The 19,692-nt window shown below is 39.3% G+C and overlaps 1 protein-coding gene across 3 annotated transcripts in view; it reads left to right on the top strand.

The window, feature by feature from the left end:
- Positions 1 to 19,692, top strand: part of LOC104599335 (two-component response regulator-like PRR37) — a 39,988-nt gene that overhangs the window by 322 nt on the left and 19,974 nt on the right. The window contains exons 2-3 of one of the 3 annotated variants that reach the window (XM_010261837.3): positions 153 to 205; positions 300 to 798. The exons of 1 other annotated variant lie outside the window; for it this stretch is intronic. In XM_010261837.3, the coding sequence (XP_010260139.1) occupies positions 444 to 798 (355 nt within the window). In that variant the 5' untranslated portion in view covers positions 153 to 205; positions 300 to 443. Of the gene's footprint in view, positions 1 to 135; positions 206 to 299; positions 799 to 19,692 lie in introns of all 3 variants that reach the window. One more of the 3 variants, XM_010261838.3, reaches the window with a different exon arrangement.

The raw sequence follows: 19,692 nt of genomic DNA, 5'->3' as shown, positions 1-19,692 counted from the left end.
TTGTTCAATCTAACCTTATATCATTGTTTTCCAGAAAAAAAAATGAATTATAGTTTTGCTTGAATGATGAATTAACTCTTTTCTATCCGATGTCTTCTTGTTCTGTTGTTAAAAAATTCTAAATCTATTACTCAGTTAATGGTTCTGTGAAGGTACCTGGTTTCCCTATATAACGTTTTAGATCGGCGTCCTTGCAATATTGGAGGTTCTACTTGCAAACCGTTTCTCTCTCTTTTGAGTAGATATATATGAGGGTTTGGATATATTAGTTTGCCTGATGCACTGCTCCGGTCATACAGGGTAAAGTAAGGTTTTAGGGAGTTAACACCGTTAGAGCTGTATTTGAGATGATTGGTATCGGATCTGTTTTGTGGATTGAAGCAGAGTTTCTCAACGTCTCAATAATGTGGGTCCCTCATAATTGCTCATTTTGAGTCTGGTAGATGGGGGGAGTTCCTGTGAACAATGTTAGTGCTGGAAACAGAGGGCTGGCGGAAGTGAATCACCATATACGGGATGAGCACAAGGAAGTTAGGAATGGAGTAGTGGGTGAAGGGCAGGGTCTTTTGGAGGAAGATGAGTTGATGATTAATGGGGTTTCTGTATATGTAAATGCTGGATGCGAAGGGGCAGGTCAGGCCCAACCTGCTCTGCAGAGACCGCAGCAACAGTCTCAAGGGCCAGTTGTTTGTTGGGAGAGGTTTCTTCCTTTTAGGCCACTGAAGATTCTTCTGGTGGAAAATGATGATTCAACACGCCATGTAGTCTGTGCTCTTCTTCAGAATTGCAGTTATGAGGGTTTGTGCCTTGCTTTTCATCTAATGAAGTAACTGCTACTTTTATTTGTTTTGTAACTTGAATTAGACATTTTTATTTGACATAAGATGATACATATCAGTATATGGGTGTTGAGATGGTTATTGTGTTCATACAATGATTTATGATTTCCTCATCTGAAACATTCCCTTTTATTAGATTAGAATCTTCTTTGATTTTGACACTCTTGGATGCTTCTGGTTATTGTGTTCATACAATGATTTATGCAGTGAACTTGATGCATGTACAACCTAGTGCTCATTGGTTTCTTCAGGATCACTTTGACTTTAAGTTTCTTGAATGCTTCTCTTTATTGTGTGCATATTTGTTTTTCAATAGCATATTTTTATTTGATCTCCCGACATTTAAAATCTTTCTTTTTTGATTGATAATAAAAATTTATTAAAGATTGAAGATGCATAAACTGGTAAGAGAGAAAATATTGAAGATGTACATGGGAGGTTTAAAAAGCTCAAACTAGTTCAAAAGGAGAAGGAAAAAGAAGGAATTTGCCTATGATCCTTTAATTCTCTCTTGGTGCTCCTAATATAAGAGCATACCACCCCCAATTGGTAGGGAGACAATTTTGCATGGGCTCTCTGAATGGATGAAGTGTCCATGTTGGACATGCTTCGGACTATGACAGTCCATGGATTTTTGAAGGACAACTCTATGTAAGATTTTTTCCTCCTTGCTTATTCAAGACAAATGAATAGCTACTGTACACAATAGAGTGTGAGAAGGGGAGAATGATGGAGAAAGGATTTGTGGAGTAAACAAAATGGAGAACAGCTCTGAAGGTAGAGGCTAAAGATTTTCTCTTTGAAGAAATGTGGATTAAAGGAAGACTTAGCTTGAAGATAAGGGAACAGAAGTTGGTTGCGGTGCTTGTGGAAGGAACTGAGATGATTGGACTGCCTTGCTACCTATAACAGTACAAGAAAGCAAGCATAAAGCAAAAAATAAGCAACAAAAACTGAACTTATGGAACTGCAAGTAAATATATCAGGCCTGGTTCACTGTATTACTACACACTTAAAACATAAGTGGGCTTTGGGTGTCAGCCATCCTATGAAAGCCCAAAACCAATGGTTTATTGTGAGAAATAAGCCCATCAAGTTTCATCCCAAGAGACTTTTGCTCTCAACCTCTTAGCCCATAATATTTATACACTACTCACAGGGAATGACCTATTTCTTAACTATGAAATGCAATTTCACACTCTCTGCTCAGATGGATCATGGATTAAAACCTTTAGCAAACTGTTTCATAAAATAAATTATTTATATGTATAAATAAATTTTGCAAAGTGATTTCAAAACATGTTGAAATTCACTACCAATAGTTTGAGGTTTTAGTAAGAGAGAGTGTAAACCAGGATATACTTGGTGTGGTACCATTTTCAAGTCAGGGGTGTATAAGTTTCCAATTTTGCCCATTTGTCTCCAAGGTCTAAGGCATAATTGGAAATGGTCCCTATTTAGTGGTTTAGCAAACCCCCACTCATTGTACCTCAAGTCTAACCCTAACAGTTGGGATAGGCTACTATAATAATTTGACAATACAATAGTGTTAGCCTTCGCAAGATAAACTCCCCAAATGATCAAATGGCTAAGAACATTCTAAACTAACATAAGTCTCATAGATGTCTAGTTTAAGGGGTAAATACAGAAACATACCAAAACATACATGAAATAATAATGTTTTGATTTTATTCATTAATAAATGTTAGAATACATCAGTTTGATTGGAGTTGAGGGCATACACTATTTTGATCTAACATGGACAGATTTTTGTAGTTCCTATAAGTGGCAGCTATAACTTCTCTTTTTCTCTTGGGTTGCAAGGTTTGGTGAAACCCTAGATTGAGGTGTTGATTTGGTTATAGATCAGTGTTTCTTGGCTAGTAGTGCTTGCTTTTTTTTTTCTTTGTTTTCGTTTTGTCAATAGAGCATTTTGAAGTAACCCCGGAGTTGGTTCAATAGGGTTTGTAGACACTTTTACTCAATGTTGTGACTACCATCAAGCTGGATGTGACCAGTTAGCTTACTTTGTCACAATCTATGTGCATTCGTATTTGCAGTAGAGGGAAATTGATCCCACTTTTGAGAAATGGATATAGGAAAATTACACTATTATTGGTTGGTTAGTGAGCTCTACACAACCCCACATTAGTCAGCACTATTTGTGGATGGATTCAGTCAAAGAAATCTTGGATATTGTTACAAAAACATATTCTTAAAAATTGAATGTTGCCAAAGCCTATAAATTGAAGAATGATGTGAATAATCTAAGATAGGGGAGAAACTTGTGACTGTATACTATTCTGTTATGAAGCCTCTTTAGTAGGAGATTGATGTGATGAAAACAATTGTGTGAGAAAGCACAAAAAATATTGAGATTCATAGGAAGATGGTAGAAAGGAATAGGGTCTTTGAGTTTCTTATTGGACTTAACCTTGAGTATGACATAATTAGACAGAATATATTGGGAAAGGACAAAGTAACACTCTCTAGCACACACCATGGTCAATAGTGAGCAGGGTAGGCGATAAGTATAGTTATAGGGACCACCTCTATATTGAGCATTTTACACATATAGGGGTGAAGTCAAAGGGGGCTGATGAGAAGAAAGTTTTTTGTGAGTATTGTAAGAAGCCCAAGCATACAAAGGATACATGCTGGAAGCCTAGAAATACATCCACATCTCTTGCCAACAAGATTTCTGGAATAACAATAGTAATAAGAAGACTAGGAAGACTGGGAATGCAAATGTGGTTATTGCAACATAGGGTGAGAAAGGTTGTGGGGATGAGAAATCAACTATAGAACACTTGGCAACTATAAAAGCAGAGTTAGAAAGGTACGGAAGATTGATTAATCACTTAGAGACCATAGTTGTTGTTTTATGTGGAGATTCTGTGACTTGATGTATCTTAGTAGTATAGTCCCTGTTGTATATTACTTATATATTTTATTCTTTTTCTCCTTCAGCCCTATATGGGCATTCTTGCAATTGTACATATCTTTTAATATATAAGAGACTCTTTGAGGTGGGGGTCATTCATTCTTGACACCTCTAAGATTATTTTTGTTCTTTTCTCTATTCAGCCAAGGGTGCTGACACTTTGAACCCTTCAAGCAATACCTCCTCATTTTTTTTTTGATCAGCAACACAGAAATGATTCATTAAATTTAAAAATCGTGTATAACAAGAAGTCCAAAAGAAAATCCCACTAATTACAACACAACCCCAAGCATAGCCCAAAGGAAAATTCCACTAATTACAACACAACCCCAAACAGAGCCCAAAGAAAAATCCCACTAACTACAACACAACCCAAAACATAGATTGTCTTTGAACTCCTTGCTTAGCTGGATCATCAACCATGCTGTTAGCTGATCTCCTAATCCATCTTATTTGAATCACCATGTTTTCAGAAATCTGCTTGAATCACTTGAGCTCATTCCATAGCTTCCATATTACTCCTTCCCCTTTCTTCAGCCAATTTACAACAATTTTTGAGTCCCCTTCAATAACCAGCCTGTTAATCCCCAATTCTTTATCTTTTTCAACACCATATACTGCTGCCATCAATTCTGAGCTCACCAAATGACCATGTTGAATATAACCTGAGAAATGGATAACATATTTCCATTCTCATCCCTTATTACCCTACAAATATCCGATGGGCCAGGATTTCCCAAATAGCTGCCATCAAAATTTAGTTTCTTGCACCCAACATCCGGAGGAGATCAGAATTCATTTACAATAGATCTTCTAGATGCAGTGTTTGCAATTGTTTCTCATGATCTGAAGAAATCTTTTGTCTTAAAATCAGCAATTAGCTTTAATGTTTTTACCCAATGTGCCACCCTTAAAGTTATCACTTCAACCGCAGATTCTTTGCTTCGTTCCTTATCATCAAATATCTTCATATTTCTTTCTTCCCAAATTGTCCAAGTCACTGTTGCCCTAGAGCATCTTCCCATAACTCTGCGTCTTCAAAATCAACTGAAAGTGTGAGAACTAAAAAAGCCTTCCAGATTAACAGGAGTCCAATTGCATCCAAACAGAAAGGAAAACCACTCCCAAATATAGTTAGCAAAAGGACAAGAGATTAAAAGATGAAAGGCAGTCTCACCGTGCAACTTACATAAGCAGCAACAATTTGGGGATAAACACCAATTTGGTCTTTTTCTCTAAAGCAGATCATAGGTATTAATGGAGCCATGGAATACTTCCCAATAGAAAGCATTGACTTTAGGAGGGATGGGCTGAAACCAAATCTCCTTGATGGGGAAAGAAGGAGAGGAGGAGGTGGCAACAAAAGAATTCAAAAAGGATTTGCAAGAAAAGGACCCTGACTGATTGAGTACCCAAACTCTAGAGTCTGAACCACTATCCCCCAAGACCACTGAATTCAGCAAATTAACCAAAGCAGAGACACTAGAAATTTCAGATTATCTCAGATTTCTAGTAAGACCCAGATTCCAGCTCAAGTTTGACTGTGAAGAGGAAGGATTGATAAAATCACTAATAGATTTTCCCTTGAGTCTAGAAAGAGCAAAAAGTGAAGGAAAAACCTCAAAAAGCGGGGAATCCCCGACCCCAATGTCCTTCTCATTTTCCTTTGCTCACTTGGGTATTTGTGCATTTGCAAATCATGCCACTATTTCAAGTAGTCATAGAATCCCTTGGATTATAGATTCCAATGCTTTTAATGACCAACATGTCTAACCTTTTTAGATCATACCAACTTCTTTCTAGCTGTGAAAAGATATCCCTTGCTAATGGCTCCCTTGCTCCTATCTCATGTAAAGGAGACATTAGAACCTTAGGCTCCTTTGTTTTATCCTTTGTTCTTCATGTTTCTAGACTTAACACTAATCTTTTATCTATTAGTAGCTGAACAAAGTTGATAAATTGTAGTATAACCTTCTTTTCTAACCATTGTGCTTTTTAGGACTTGAAGTCTCAAAAGATGTTTGGGAGTGGCCATGAGGCGAATGGGATATATTTAGTAGATTTGCCTAAATCCTAGTATGACCTCAAGGAGTTGTTTTGGAGTTTATGTCATTAGTCTATCAATCGAGTCATGTTATGTCATTTGCATTTTGGTCATTCTTTCTTTCTTTTTTTGCTTTGAGTGATATGTTCCCAGAATTGTTTAAATGAATAAGTTTGTCTAGTCTTCATTGTGAGTCGAGTGAACTTTCCAAGAATTGTAGAAATTCAAATCCATTAAGTAATAAAAGATTGGTTTCTCCTTTTAATATTGTTCACTCTGATGTATGGGGGATTTACCATTTACTTATAATGGGTGGCTATAAGTATTTTATTCTATTTATTGATGACATTTCCAAATTTACTTAGATTTACCTAATGCCTTCTTGTAATGAAGTCCTAACCATTCTGTAACGTTTTCATGAATTTATCCTTAAATTAATATTCGTAACAAAATATTTCGCTTTAAAATGCTAAGAAATATTTTGAGAAGAATCTCTTATCTCTCATCATTTCTTGACATCTTTGGGGTTATTCATTAGAGCTCATGTATCTACACTTCGTAGAAAAATGGAGTGGTGGAAAGGAAGAATCATTATGTGGTTGGAGTTGCCGGAAGTCTTTTTCTTGCATCTCATTTCTAGTAAAATTTTGGGAGGACATTGTTACTGCTACCTATTTAATCAATTATCTGCCTTCTTGTGCTTTGGATTTCAAGTCACCTTCTAATTTCCTCTTTCCAAATGGTGACCTTTTCTCTCTTCCTCTTTGGGTTTTTTGGTGTACTTGTTATGTTCATATTCCTAGCCATTAAAGGCATGAGTTTGAACCTAAGGCTTATAAGTGTATCTTCTTGGGTTATGCCTCCACATAGAAGGGATATTGTTGTTATGATCCTATTAGTGTCACCTATTTTGTTTCTATGTATGTTACTTTTGTAGAGTCCATTCCTTTCTATAATATTCTTTCAAAAGGGGAGCATTTTGTTGAGTTGTTTGATTTTTCTCTTCCCATTCCTATCCTTGATGAGTCCCTTGCTATTTTTGCCGAGTTTCTTGCTATTGCATAGTCCCCTCCTATTGTGTTGCCTTCTTCCTCTATTCTTTTTCCTCCTCTTCTTGCTCATCCTTCCACTTTTGTTTCTCATCCTATCGTTCAGAGGTGGTGCCAACGGCATAGGCACAAGCATGGGCAAGTTGTTCCCATACTTCTATTGAGCCTCTTGCATCTCTCATCACCGAAGAGATGATAGGTCAGACCCCTTATATTGTACTTTTTGCTATCATTAATAAAATTTTGTTAGTTATCCAAAAAAAGGGCCAGACCTCCTCTACCCCCACTGCTTTCTAAGACTTGGACCTATCTATTGCTGTAAGAAAGGGTAAGCAAAAGTGTACAGCTCGCAATATCTCCAAACATCTCTATTAGAGGCCTTTAAACCAAAATGGAGGGATGCTATGAGGATTGAAATAAATGCTTTGCATAAAAACAACATTTGGGACATTGTGAATTTGCCTAAGGGGAAGGAATTGGTTGGTTGTAAGTGAGTGTATACTATCAAGTACCATGTTGACGATACCATTAAGAGGTTTAAGGCTTGCTTGGTTGCCAAGGGGTATATTTACCTTTGTTTGGGTTCTCCCGTCCTTGGCTTCTCACTTTGATTGGGCTCTTTATCAGTTTTATGTCAAGAATGCTTTCTTGAATGAATATTTGCATGAAGTCTATACATCTCTGCCTCTAGGAAAGTGTGGGAAGAAAATGCAAGGGAAGGTATGTAAATTGAAGAAGTCCACTTATGGACTTAAACAGTCCCTTAAGGGCTGCTTTGAAAGGTCTCGGGCTGCTCTTGTTACCTTTGGTTATACACAAACTAAATCTAACCACACCCTCTTTGTCAAGAGGATCATTGTTTATGTCGGCGATATTGTGGATATTGGCAATGATGTACATGAACTTCACAGCCTCAAGAAGTTTCTTAGTATTGAGCTTGAAATTAAAGGTTTGGGAAGTTAAGGTACTTTCTAGGGATAGAAGTTGCTTAGTTTGAGGGTATATTTATTTCTTAGAAGAAGTATGTCCTTGAGCTTCTTACCGAAATTGGGAAACTTGGAGCTGAACTTGTGCCCACACCTTAGATTTGAATTACAAACTTTTAGCCATTGATGGTGACTTATCTGATAGGGGAATGCTTCAGAGACTGTTTGGGAAATTATTATATATTTGCATGACTCATCTAGATACTTCATATGTTTTAAGTGTAACTAGCCAATTCATGCATGCTCTAGGGAAGGGAACTCTAGGGAAGGGTTGCTAAAAGGGTTTTGTGCTACTTGAAGGGAACTCAAGGGAAGGGAATTCATTTTGCCAAACATGGGCATTTAAAATTGGAGGCATATATAGATGTCGATTGGGCCATTTGTATTGATGACATAAGGTCTACTTCAGGTTATTGTACTATGGTGGCAGAGAACATTGTATCATAGATCTATGGCCCATGGTGTATTTGAGTTACAATGGCTTAGATATCTCTTGGAAGAGTTGGGCATTGTCTAGGATTAGCTAATGATGTTGTATTGTGACAACCAAGCTACCATTAACTTTGATCACAATCTAGTTCAACGTGACAGAACAAAGCATATCAAGGTGAATAGACATTTCATATGGGAGAGACTAGCTTTAGGGGAAGTTTGTTTGTGATTTATTGCCTCTGAAGAACAATTGGATGATGTCTTGACCAAGGGAGTTCCCAAGGGGAAGCTAGAAGATTATGTAAGCAAAATGGGCATGATTGACACCTATGCTCAACTTGAGGGGGAGGTAGAGAGGTTGGGCCGAATGGGCCCTATCTTTCTTTTATTACTTATTCTTGTTTACAACTTCCTTTTGTGTTATTGGGCCTTAGTTATATGGGCTTGTTTTAACTTTCATTTATGTTTTATGAGCTGGCCACCCTATAAGGGCACCATTTTAGTTATACCATTCTCTTTGATTAGAATTAAAAATCCTTAGTTTTATAAGGTTGATTTCTCTTTTCACATGAAAATGCAAAACCCTTCCTGACTCTAACGGACCCTCCTCGCATTTAAGGGTGGGGCGGGTCGGGTCCAAACCCTACATCTAATTTCCTATTACTTATTATTATATATAAACAATAAACAAGCAAATAATATGAACAAACATCAAAGTTTCCAATTATTTGATTGAAACATGTATACTTAGTTTCATGTAGATGTTCAAATTTTCTAGTCAGACAATATAAATGAGTACTTTATGATTGGTTTGATTGGATTCTTCACTACTAATGGGATGTTATAGTTCTTGTCCTCAGACACCTCAACAAAATGGTGTCACTGAGTGGAAGTAAAAACAATTTGTTGGAAGTGGCTTGTGGGTTACTGTTGGCTGTTGCAAATGCACATGCCGATGAAATTAAGGTGATGTGGTTCTTATTGCAACTTGATCAATCATATGCCTAGCAGGATTATTTAGCTTAAGGTTCCTTGCCAACTTTTTTATCCACAATTTCCTCTTACTTCTATTCCTTTTTTGTGTCTTTGGGTGTAAGTGCTTTGTCCATGACTTGTCTCCATGGGTTAAGCTTGACCCAAAGTCTATTCCTTGTGTTTTTTTTGAGTATCATTCATCTCAAAAGTGTTATAACCTTGTGACCTCCAAGTCTTATGTTTTGTTGGATGTCACCTTTAAATCCTAGTCTTATTTCCTTGCCTTTCCTTGGGGGGAGATCTATGGTGATGAGAGGCAGGTTCAGTTTCCCATATCCATTCCTATTTCTACTCTAGATCCCACTAGCTCTACCCACCTTGCTGTTGGCTCATCACATCCTTAATAGGTTTTTTCTCCTTTTCGTGTCTTCTCTTGTGATCCTCATCGCCAGTGGGTCTAGTATGCATTTTAAGGAGTAGAGCAACCAAAATCTGTACAATCAATGCATAATGGACTCTCAGGAGGCAGATCTACATACTAATCCATCTTAGAGTCGGGTATTGTTTCTTCATCTCTTATAATTGATAGTCTTTTTATTCCCATTGCCCATTGTAAGGGTGTCCACTCATGTACTACTTGGCACCCAATTGCTTATTGTACCTCCCTTGATTCTTTATCTCCCTCATAGTGTGCTTATATATCTAATGTGTCTTGTGTGTTTGTTCCTAAATCTCTTGTAGAAGCCATGAAGTCACCTAAATGGACAAAAGCTATGCTGGAAAAGATTGATGCCCTACACAAGAACCACACATGGGAACTAGCAAATTTTCCTGAAGGGAAAGAACCTTTGGGTGTAAGTGGGTCTTCATTGTGAAGCATAGAGCCAATAGTTTTGTTGAGAGGTAAGGCAAGACCTCTAGCTAAAGACTTCACACAGACATATGGTGTAGATTATACAGAGACCTTTGCCTCTATTGCAAAGATGAACTTCATATGGGTGCTATTGTACTTGGCATCCAACTTAGGTTGGTATCTTCATCAACTTAATGAAGTTTTCTGTCTTAAGAAGTCTTTGTATGGGTTGAAGCAATCACCAATAGCTTGGTTTGGTTGTTTTAACAAGGCAGTTTAACAAATGCGGTTCAAATAGTGCCAATCTGATCATACTATGTTTATAAAGAGGGGAGACAACAAACAAGTAGTTCTTATTGTTAGTTGATGACATTATTATTACAAGCGATAGGGAAACAAAGATTAAGAAGTTGAAGCAAATTTTTACCCCTCAGTTTGAAGTGAGGGATCTATCTTCCCCTCAAGTACCTTCTTGGGATTGAAGTTGCAAGGTTGAAGAAAGGCGTTTTCATTTCCCAAAGGAGGGTGACATGGTATCGGAGCCAAGCTCATTTGGGCTGTTTGGAAGGTGCATTTTGAAGAGATTGAGGTCGGATCTGGTATGAGAAGATCTGTAGTTCGAGCTATAGTTCCTGCAATACTATTGAAGAAATAGGGAAAACTATAAGAAGTACAATGGGGAACAGGATGTTTTGTAGTACATGATTGAACACCTTTATGCTTAGCAATAAGAATATCAAAATCATCAATAAGAATAGAAGCATTAGTAGGAGTAGAAGGAACAATAGGAATCAAAGTTCCTTGTTCAAATGGACATGCACTGCCCTTTAGGTTTGCCTCTAGCAAGTCTATTGGTATGCTGGGCTTATGGCCTCCCCATATCTTTTGACATATATTGGTCCTAATGGAAACCCAAGTAAACATGGAGAGGTATAGACTCCAAAGATGAAGATGAAATAATACCGAGATATGGATAGGGACATGAACTTGCTAGACTTGTCTCTCATCAAAACTAGTGCTCGGCTCCCCCTAAGGAAGAAAGCTGGCATAAAAAAAGGACACATTCATAGAGATGAGAAACTTTCAGGACACGGGATTAAAACACATATAATCCTTTTGAAAGGACAGATAACGAAGGAAAATACATGAGATGGATTTAGATTCCAATTTGCCACACAAAGGAGGCAAACTATGAACAAAGTAGCAATAATCAAAGATACAAAGTGAAATGGAAAATAAAGGGGATTAAGGGAATAGCTACTGGTGTGAGGCCTTATTGCAACAAACAAGAAGTAATTCAGTTAATCAAGTAGGCAGTAGTTAGTATTGTGTCAGCCCATGAGCCATTTCAAGTAAATGTTAATTCTTTCTCTTTGCAACACTATTTTGTTGTGGTGTTCTAGAACAGGACCTTCAATGGATAGAACCACAAGTAACAAAGAACTCATTCAAATCTCCTTTGAAATATTCCTTGGCATAATTAGATCGAAAGGTCTGCACTTCCACATAGGAATGTGTGAATACCATACGATGGAAGTCTTGTATAACTTTGAGAACTTCCTTTTTGGAATGAAGAGGGTATATCCATGTGTATCTTGAAAAATCATCAATGAAACTAATAAAGTATAGGCACCCTTTGAAATCACAGATGTAGGGCCCCAAAAATCAGAATGAACATGAAAGAGAAGATCTATTGTTTTATTATTTGGAGAAAAAGATGCTCTACAATGCTTGCTTAATTGACGAAACATTGTAAAGAACATAGAGATAGACTTGAATAACTTAAGGAATAAAACTTTAGGGAATCAAAAGACAAATGGCTAAGATGATTATGCAATAAATTAACTTGTTTTTTATTACATCAACTCATGAAACCAATAGTGTCGGTTGCCTCCAAACCAGCTTTGTTCTCCAACATGTAGGGACCATCAACCGTGCACCTTCTACTAATCATCCTTCCTAAGGGAAAATCTTAGAATATGCAAGAATGAGGTTAAAAAGCTACATAACAATTTGAAGATTTTGTAATGCTAATACTGAGTAAGAGAATGATAGGTAACTTGGGGACATGCAAAACAGGTGAGTGATCAATGCAAAACAGTATTGAGTGATCAATACTGAGTAAGAGAATGGTTAAGTAGGATCCATTTGCTAGTCACACTCCATCTTTACTAGAAAACAAACTAGACCAAGTGAAGAGATTTGTCTTATCAGTAGACCTATTCATGGGCCGGGCTCAGGCTTGGCTTTTGTCAAAATTCTAATGGGCCGGGCCCAAAGCCTGAGCCCGAGACAGTGTAAAGTTGGGCCTGAAGCCCAGCCCGTGAACAAGTCTACTTATCAGTCATGCTTCAAAGCTCTTGAGTCAATAACCCAAGGGGACTTAGAAGGAATGGAGGACACATGTACAGTGATAGCTTGATACTTCTGGTACACAAATTATGCGGAAGGAGTAAGAGATATTCCCTCTGTAGAGAACACTGATGTGGGCCCACAGCTGTGGTCTCACTCTGTCCGTAGGGTAGAATGTACCTAGTCATCCTAGGGTTAGCTGATGGTCAATCTGTTATTCTAGTTGTTATTTATTTTTCAGTTTTATATTGTTATGTGTTATGTAAATACCAAGGGCAGATGTGTCCTTTCATGTAACTAGCATAACCTATAAATATTAAATAGAAGTGGCGGCGGCAGAACATTGAGATTCTGTCCTTTCAAAGTTTGTGTTCTACTGCTCTCTCACTACTCTTTCTCCTCTTTCCTCTATACTTTCTCTCCTTTTCGAACCTGAAATTTATTAGTGCTCAAGACTGATAGCAGTCTTGAACATCTACATGGTATCAGAGCCAAGTTAGGGTTTCTCATGTGAGTCTAGTACCAGCCGACCACATGAGAATCTCCTAGGACTGGAAGCTGAAAAGGTGGAGTTCGCAGATTGATTCTTGGAGATCGCCAGAAGGGCTAGTAGCTATTGAAGGCTTGTCACGGATGCAGAGTGTTGGTGGTCAGGAAGGATCAGAGAAGACTAGGGTTCGGGTAACCTTGGAAGGCAGCGAACATTTTTTCCTTGTAAGTTATTTATTTTCTAAGAGAAGTTCTATCAGAGAAGATAGGTTGAACCTATCTGGAGAGGGCGGCCGAACCATTCTAGGGTTTTCTCCCTTCGATTCTCTAGGGTTTTACAACAAACCCTACTGTTGGGCCGAACTGCCTTAGCTTTCTTTCTCTTTGCTCTAGGGTTTGAAAGTGATCTTGCGACAAGCCCTAGTGTTAGACTGAACCTTGCGATCTACCTGGAGCTGTCCTCAAGTTTGTTGTTAGCATTGATTAGATTCTAGTGTTTCATATTAACACTACTGCAAGTCTATCTATACGGTACTGATTGGATTGTGCAACTGAATTGTTCGCTTTAAGGACTGATTAAAACCCTAATTCTGCCAAGCATATCAGACCTACTTCTAAGCTGTTTGTTCAGAGTCTTTTGGGGTTTTCGAACTCTCTTAAGGGGTGAGAACTCTACGGACAACTGCTGTTGTGTTTGTTAGTTGGTTTCAGATCAGAGTTATCCCAGTTTTGTGCACATACACTGTGAATACAGATCGGTCCTATACTATTTTGATTGTGATTGGTAGTCCAAGTGCTGTTTTTGAGACTTGACCGAGATGGAGTTTAAAAATCAGGTAGAAGGCAGCTTTGGGAACATCAGTTATGGTAGTGTTTCTAAGACGGGTGGTCAAATTACAACCGTAAAGTTTGATGGATCAAACTATTTGGAATGGGCCCAATTAGCCGTGATGGCTATTGGGGGAAGAGGTAAATTAGGGTACCTCTTGGGAGATGTGAAAGAACCCCCCAAGGGAGACCCTATGTATACCAAGTGGATCCAAGAAAACTACTTGGTTATGACATGGCTGTGTAATTCTATGCAGCCTCATATTAGCCGAAATTACTTGTGGGCAAAGACAGCTGAGGAGATATGGGATGTTATGAAAGAAACTTATTCCCAACCCTTTAGTGTTGCCAGAGCATATGAATTGAAATGTGAAGTGAAAAATCTTAAACAAGGAGAGAAACCGGTTTCAGTATATTTCTCTACCTTGCAGTCCCTGTGGCGTGAGATTGATCACTTAGAGACTCTTGAGTGGGAGAGTCCCAAAGATGCATAGATATATAGAAAGCAGGTCGAGACAAACCGAGTGTTTGAGTTTCTGGTGGGCCTAAATTCAGAGTATGATATTGCGCGGCAACAGATTTTGACTAGAGACAGTGTGACTCTCTCTTAGGCATACTCATTCGTACACGGTGAAGAGACCAGAAGGAAAGTTATGATGCAACCTCGGCCCCTCATACCAGCCTTTGTAGCGGTCACACCCAAATCAGGGGGTGATTCAGAGAAGGACAGGAGGAAGGAAGACAAGAAGGATGTGGTATGTGAACATTGTAAGAAACCCAAACATACAAAAGAAACTGCATCCTCACTTGGTTCCTGCGAAGTTGAGAAGCAAGAAGGGCACTGCTCATGTGGCCGTGAACACTGATTCAACATCCTCATCTGGCACAAGAGGAACACCTTTAGAGACCTTAGCTGCAGTTCGGGCTGCCCTAATACAGTTAGAAAAGGAAGTTGGAAATTCAGCTCAGCCACCGCAGTCACCATCAGCTCCTGCCACATCTGCCTTCGCACATTCAGGTACTCGAGCTTCAGCCTACCATGCCTCAGCTCCAGGTACTACTGAACCTTGTTGGGTAATAGATTCAGGTGCATCCGACCACATGACTAGCTTGCCTTCACTGTTTACCACTTACCATTTGTCTTCTGGTAGGGATAATGTATCTATTGCTGATGGCTCCCTGGTTCCTATTTCTGGGAAGGGTGACATCAAGTTATCAGATACTATCTCTCTGTCATCTGTTTTGCATGTTCCTAAGCTTGATACTAACCTTCTTTCAGTCAGTAGTATTACCAAGCATATGAACTGCTTAGTAACCTTCTTCCCTGACCGGTGTGTTTTTCAGGACTTGGAGACGAAGAAGGTGATTGGGACTGGCCATGAGATGAATGGGATCTATCTGCTCGGGGAGAGGTTCCGTCAAGAAGAGTCAGTAGAGAAGATGTCTTTTGTTTCTCAGAGTGTGAGTCCGGTTATGCTTTGGCATAACCGATTAGGTCATTTGTCCTTTCGGTCTCTAAAGAGTCTGTTTCCAGCTTTATTTGAGTCTATTGAGTTGTCTCAGTCGCAGTGTGAAAGTTGTGAGTTTGCTAAGCATTGTAGAAAGCCTTATTTATTGAGCAATAAAAGGAGTAATAATTTTTTTGATATTGTGCATACTGATGTTTGGGGGCCTTATCACATCCCTTCCATGGGTGGGTACAGATATTTCTTGTTATTTGTTGATGACCATACCCGTTTTTCTTGGGTTTATCTCATGCGTTCACGAGATGAGGTACCTGCTCTGACCCAAAACTTTCACCAAATGATCCTAACCCAATTTGATGCCAAGATCAAAGTTCTCAGATCTGATAACGCAAAGGAATACTTTGCTAAACCATTGACATCTTACCTTCTTAATCATGGGGTTATCCACCAGAGCTCTTGCCCTCATACACCTCAGCAGAATGGAGTTGCAGAAAGGAAGAATAGACACATCTTGGAAGTGGCTAGAAGTCTCATGTTTACTTCCAATGTTCCTATTCGCTTCTGGGGTGATGCTATCCTCACGGCGGTATATCTTATTAATCGGGTTCCTTCCCGGGTCCTTGATATGAGATCTCCTTTTTCCCTTCTATACCCAAGTGAGGAGTTGTTTTCTATTCCCCTTAAAACATTCGGTTGTACCTGCTTTGTTTAGCTTCTCGGACCCCATCACTCCAAGTTCGAACCCAAGGCCTCCAAATGCATCTTCCTTGGTTATGCACAAATTCAAAAGGGTTATTGCTGCTATGATCCTGTCTCAGGGAGGAAGTTTGTCTCCATGGATGTCACCCTATTATCTTCGGGTTTCTCCTCAGGGGGAGAGCAGTGAGAGTGGGGGTTTGAGTCCTTGTCTTCAGGGGGAGAGCAGTGAGAGTGGGGCAGTTCCTTTACCTATTCCATTGGGTGATGAGAGCTGCAATGGTGAGGGCGGTCAGAGGGATCAGGAGTTGAGGGAGAGCTGCAATGGTGAGGGTGGTCAGAGGGATCAGGAGTTGAGGGTCTATCACAAGCGGTGCAGGCAGGTTGATCCCGATCATCAGCAGTCCAGACCAGCTCCAATCTCATCTGCAGCTCCAAGTCCAGGTATTACAGTCCTAGGGCCCACAGAGACTTCCTTTATTGTTGCCATTTCACCTCTTACAGATGACCTTGACCTTCCGATTGCCGTCCGTAAAGGGAAACGACATTGTACCACATCTACAACCCACTGTATTTCCCAGTTTTTATCCTATGATCACCTATCTCCTACCTACAGGTCCTACCTTAGTTCCATTTCCAATGTTCCTATTCCAAGAACAGCACAAGAAGCCCTATCTGTCCCGGAATGGAAAGATGCAATGCAAGTTGGGATGGATGCCCTGTTGAAAAATAACACATGGGAGGTAGTTGATCTGCCCAAAGGAAAGAAACCAGTTGGATGCAGATGGGTATTTACTGTGAAGCATAATGCAGATGGATCCATTGAGAGGTATAAAGCTCGGTTAGTTGCAAAAGGGTTCACACAGACTTATGGCATAGATTACTTGGAGACCTTTGCCCCGGTAGCCACGATGACCACCATTCGAGTCCTATTATCCCTTGCAGCAAGTCACACTTGGCCTTTATACCAAATGGACGTGAAAAATGCTTTTCTGAATGGAGACCTGCAGGAAGAGGTTTACATGCGTTTGCCTCCTGGATTCTATGATGCAGAAACAGGTAAGAAGGTCTGCCGGCTCAACAAGGCTTTGTATGGTTTGAAGCAGTCACCTAGGGCTTGGTTCGATAGATTCAGACTAGCCCTTGTGAAGTTTGGTTACATACAGGTCCAGTCAGATCATACTCTATTCATCAAGAGGGTAGAGTCCTCCTTGACACTACTGGCAGTATATGTTGATGATATTGTGGTGACAGGGAATGATAGCCATGAGATTGAGTCCCTTAAACAGCTCATTCATCAAGAATTTGAGGTGAAAGACCTTGGTGTACTCCTGTATTTTTTGGGTATTGAGGTTGCTAGATCCAAACAGGGGATCTTTATCTCTCAGAGGAAATATGTCCTAGACTTGTTGGCAGAAACTGGAAAGTTAGGTGTCAAGCCTGCAGATACACCCATTGAACAGAACCATAGGATTAGTGCAGAGAGTGGGGAGCTTCTTGAAGACAAGGTTATGTTCCAGCGATTGGTAGGAAAGCTCCTATATCTCTGCCTCACTCGGCCAGATATTACTTATGCTGTTAGTGTTGTCAGCCAGTACATGCATTCTCCTAGAACCACACATCTTCTTGCGGCAGAAAGAATTTTAGCCTACTTGAAGAGATGCCCGGGTAGGGGTATACTGTTCAAGAACAATAACCACATGAAGGTGGAGGTCTATACGGATGCCGATTGGGCTGGGAGTGTTGATGACAGAAGGTCTACCTTAGGATATTGTGCTCTTGTGGGAGGTAACCTTGTCTCCTGGAGAAGTAAGAAACAAAGTGTTGTCTCCCGGTCTAGTGCTGAAGCAGAATACAGGTCCATGGCTAACGGAGTGGCTGAAATCCTATGGCTAAGATCTCTACTTGAGGAGTTGGGTATTGAGTATGAGAAGCCCCTGATGTTGTATTGTGATAATAAAGCAACTATTAATATAGCACATAATCCAGTGCAGCATGACAGAACCAAACACATTGAAGTTGATTGACATTTTGTACGAGAGAGGGTCTCATCTCAAGAAGTATGCCTCCCTTACATCACATCCAGTATGCAACTAGCAGATATCCTCACTAAAGCCGTATCAAGAAAGAAGCTAGAGGCGGATCTATCCAAGTTGGGAAAAAAAAACATTTACTCCCAACTTGAGGGGGAGTGTAGAGAACACTGATGTGGGCCCCACATCTGTGGTTCCACTCTGTCCGTAGGGTAGAATGTACCTAGTCATCCTAGGGTTAGCTGATGGTCAATCTATTATTCTAGTTGTTATTTATTTTTCAGTTTTATATTGTTATGTGTTATGTAAATACCAAGGGCAGATGTGTCCTTTCATGTAACTAGCATAACCTATAAATATTAAATAGAAGTGGCGGCGGCAGAACATTGAGATTCTGTCCTTCCTTTCAAAGTTTGTGTTCTACTGCTCTCTCACTACTCTTTCTCCTCTTTCCTCTATACTTTCTCTCCTTTTCGAACTTGAAATTTATTAGTGCTCAAGACTGATAGCAGTCTTGAACATCTACACCCTCAATTGGTGCAACACACACTACCATGTTGTTCAAGCCAATTCCTCATGGAGCTTAGAAGATCCTCCTTAATAGGGGTGATCATGGGTTGGGCTGTTCTAGGCTTGATTTTTATGTATAAATATTAAATGTATAATATTTTATATTATATGTCATACAACATGTACTCTCCTAGAATGGAATTTAGTGATATGGAGGAGTAAAAAGCAGAATGTAGTAGCTTGGTCCAGTATTGAAGCAGAATTTAGATCTACAACTAATGATGTATCAGAGTTGTGGCTGAAATTGCTTTTGAAAATGCTTGGGGTTAAGTCTCAAGAACCCATGAGACTGCATTGTGATAACAAAGCAGCTATCAACATTTCTCACAATCTTGTTCAACATGATAGAGCCAAACATGTAGAAGTTGATAGACATTTCACAAGGGAGAAAATGATAGGAAGGAAGTTTGCTTTCCATATGTCAAAACTGAAGACCAATTAGCTGATTTTTTGACTGAGGGGTTAATAAAGAAGTTAGTCTTTGTATCGAGCAAGTTGAGAGTGATAAATATCCATGCTCCACTTGAGGGGGCGAATGTAGAAATACTTAATATATGTGCTGCTGCCTTTTGTTACTAAAGGGGTTAGTTTTGTAGTATTTCTTTCTTAAACATGTTAGTTATACAAAGGGGTGGGCCGACCACAAGGGCTTACACACCCTAATATCTTCTTCTGATAAGAGTACACTTCAATCACTATTTTTGATCTCATGTGTATTGTTTAAGAACATACATAGAGGACCACCTACAATACCCGTAAGAAGAAAGTGATGTGTTACAGGTTGAAGGGGCTAGAAGGGCTAAGGGCAGACTAAGCACATGGGTCAAAGTAGTAAGAAAAGGTTTAAGTGCTCATGACTTAACAATAGACACTGCATTAAACAGAGTGAAATGGCAAAAAAAGTCATGTAGTTGAACCCATATAGTTGGGATAAGTCATGATGATTATGATGATGAATTTAGGGACCATTCAACAATTGCCACCTTAATCATATCAGAACACAATTGATATGAACAAAATAATGACAAAGCACCAGTTATATGGTCAGATGCACCATATTGAATTATTCAAGGAATACCAATAGAATTACCTAAGAGGTTGAGAATTTTACATGCTTGAATATGTTTTACATGGCA

The sequence above is a fragment of the Nelumbo nucifera genome, chromosome 2 (genome assembly GCF_055504915.1).
Source record: "Nelumbo nucifera cultivar China Antique chromosome 2, China Antique-T2T, whole genome shotgun sequence".
Classification (NCBI taxonomy): Eukaryota; Viridiplantae; Streptophyta; class Magnoliopsida; order Proteales; family Nelumbonaceae; genus Nelumbo; species Nelumbo nucifera.
This window is presented reverse-complemented; position numbering and strand designations above follow the sequence as displayed.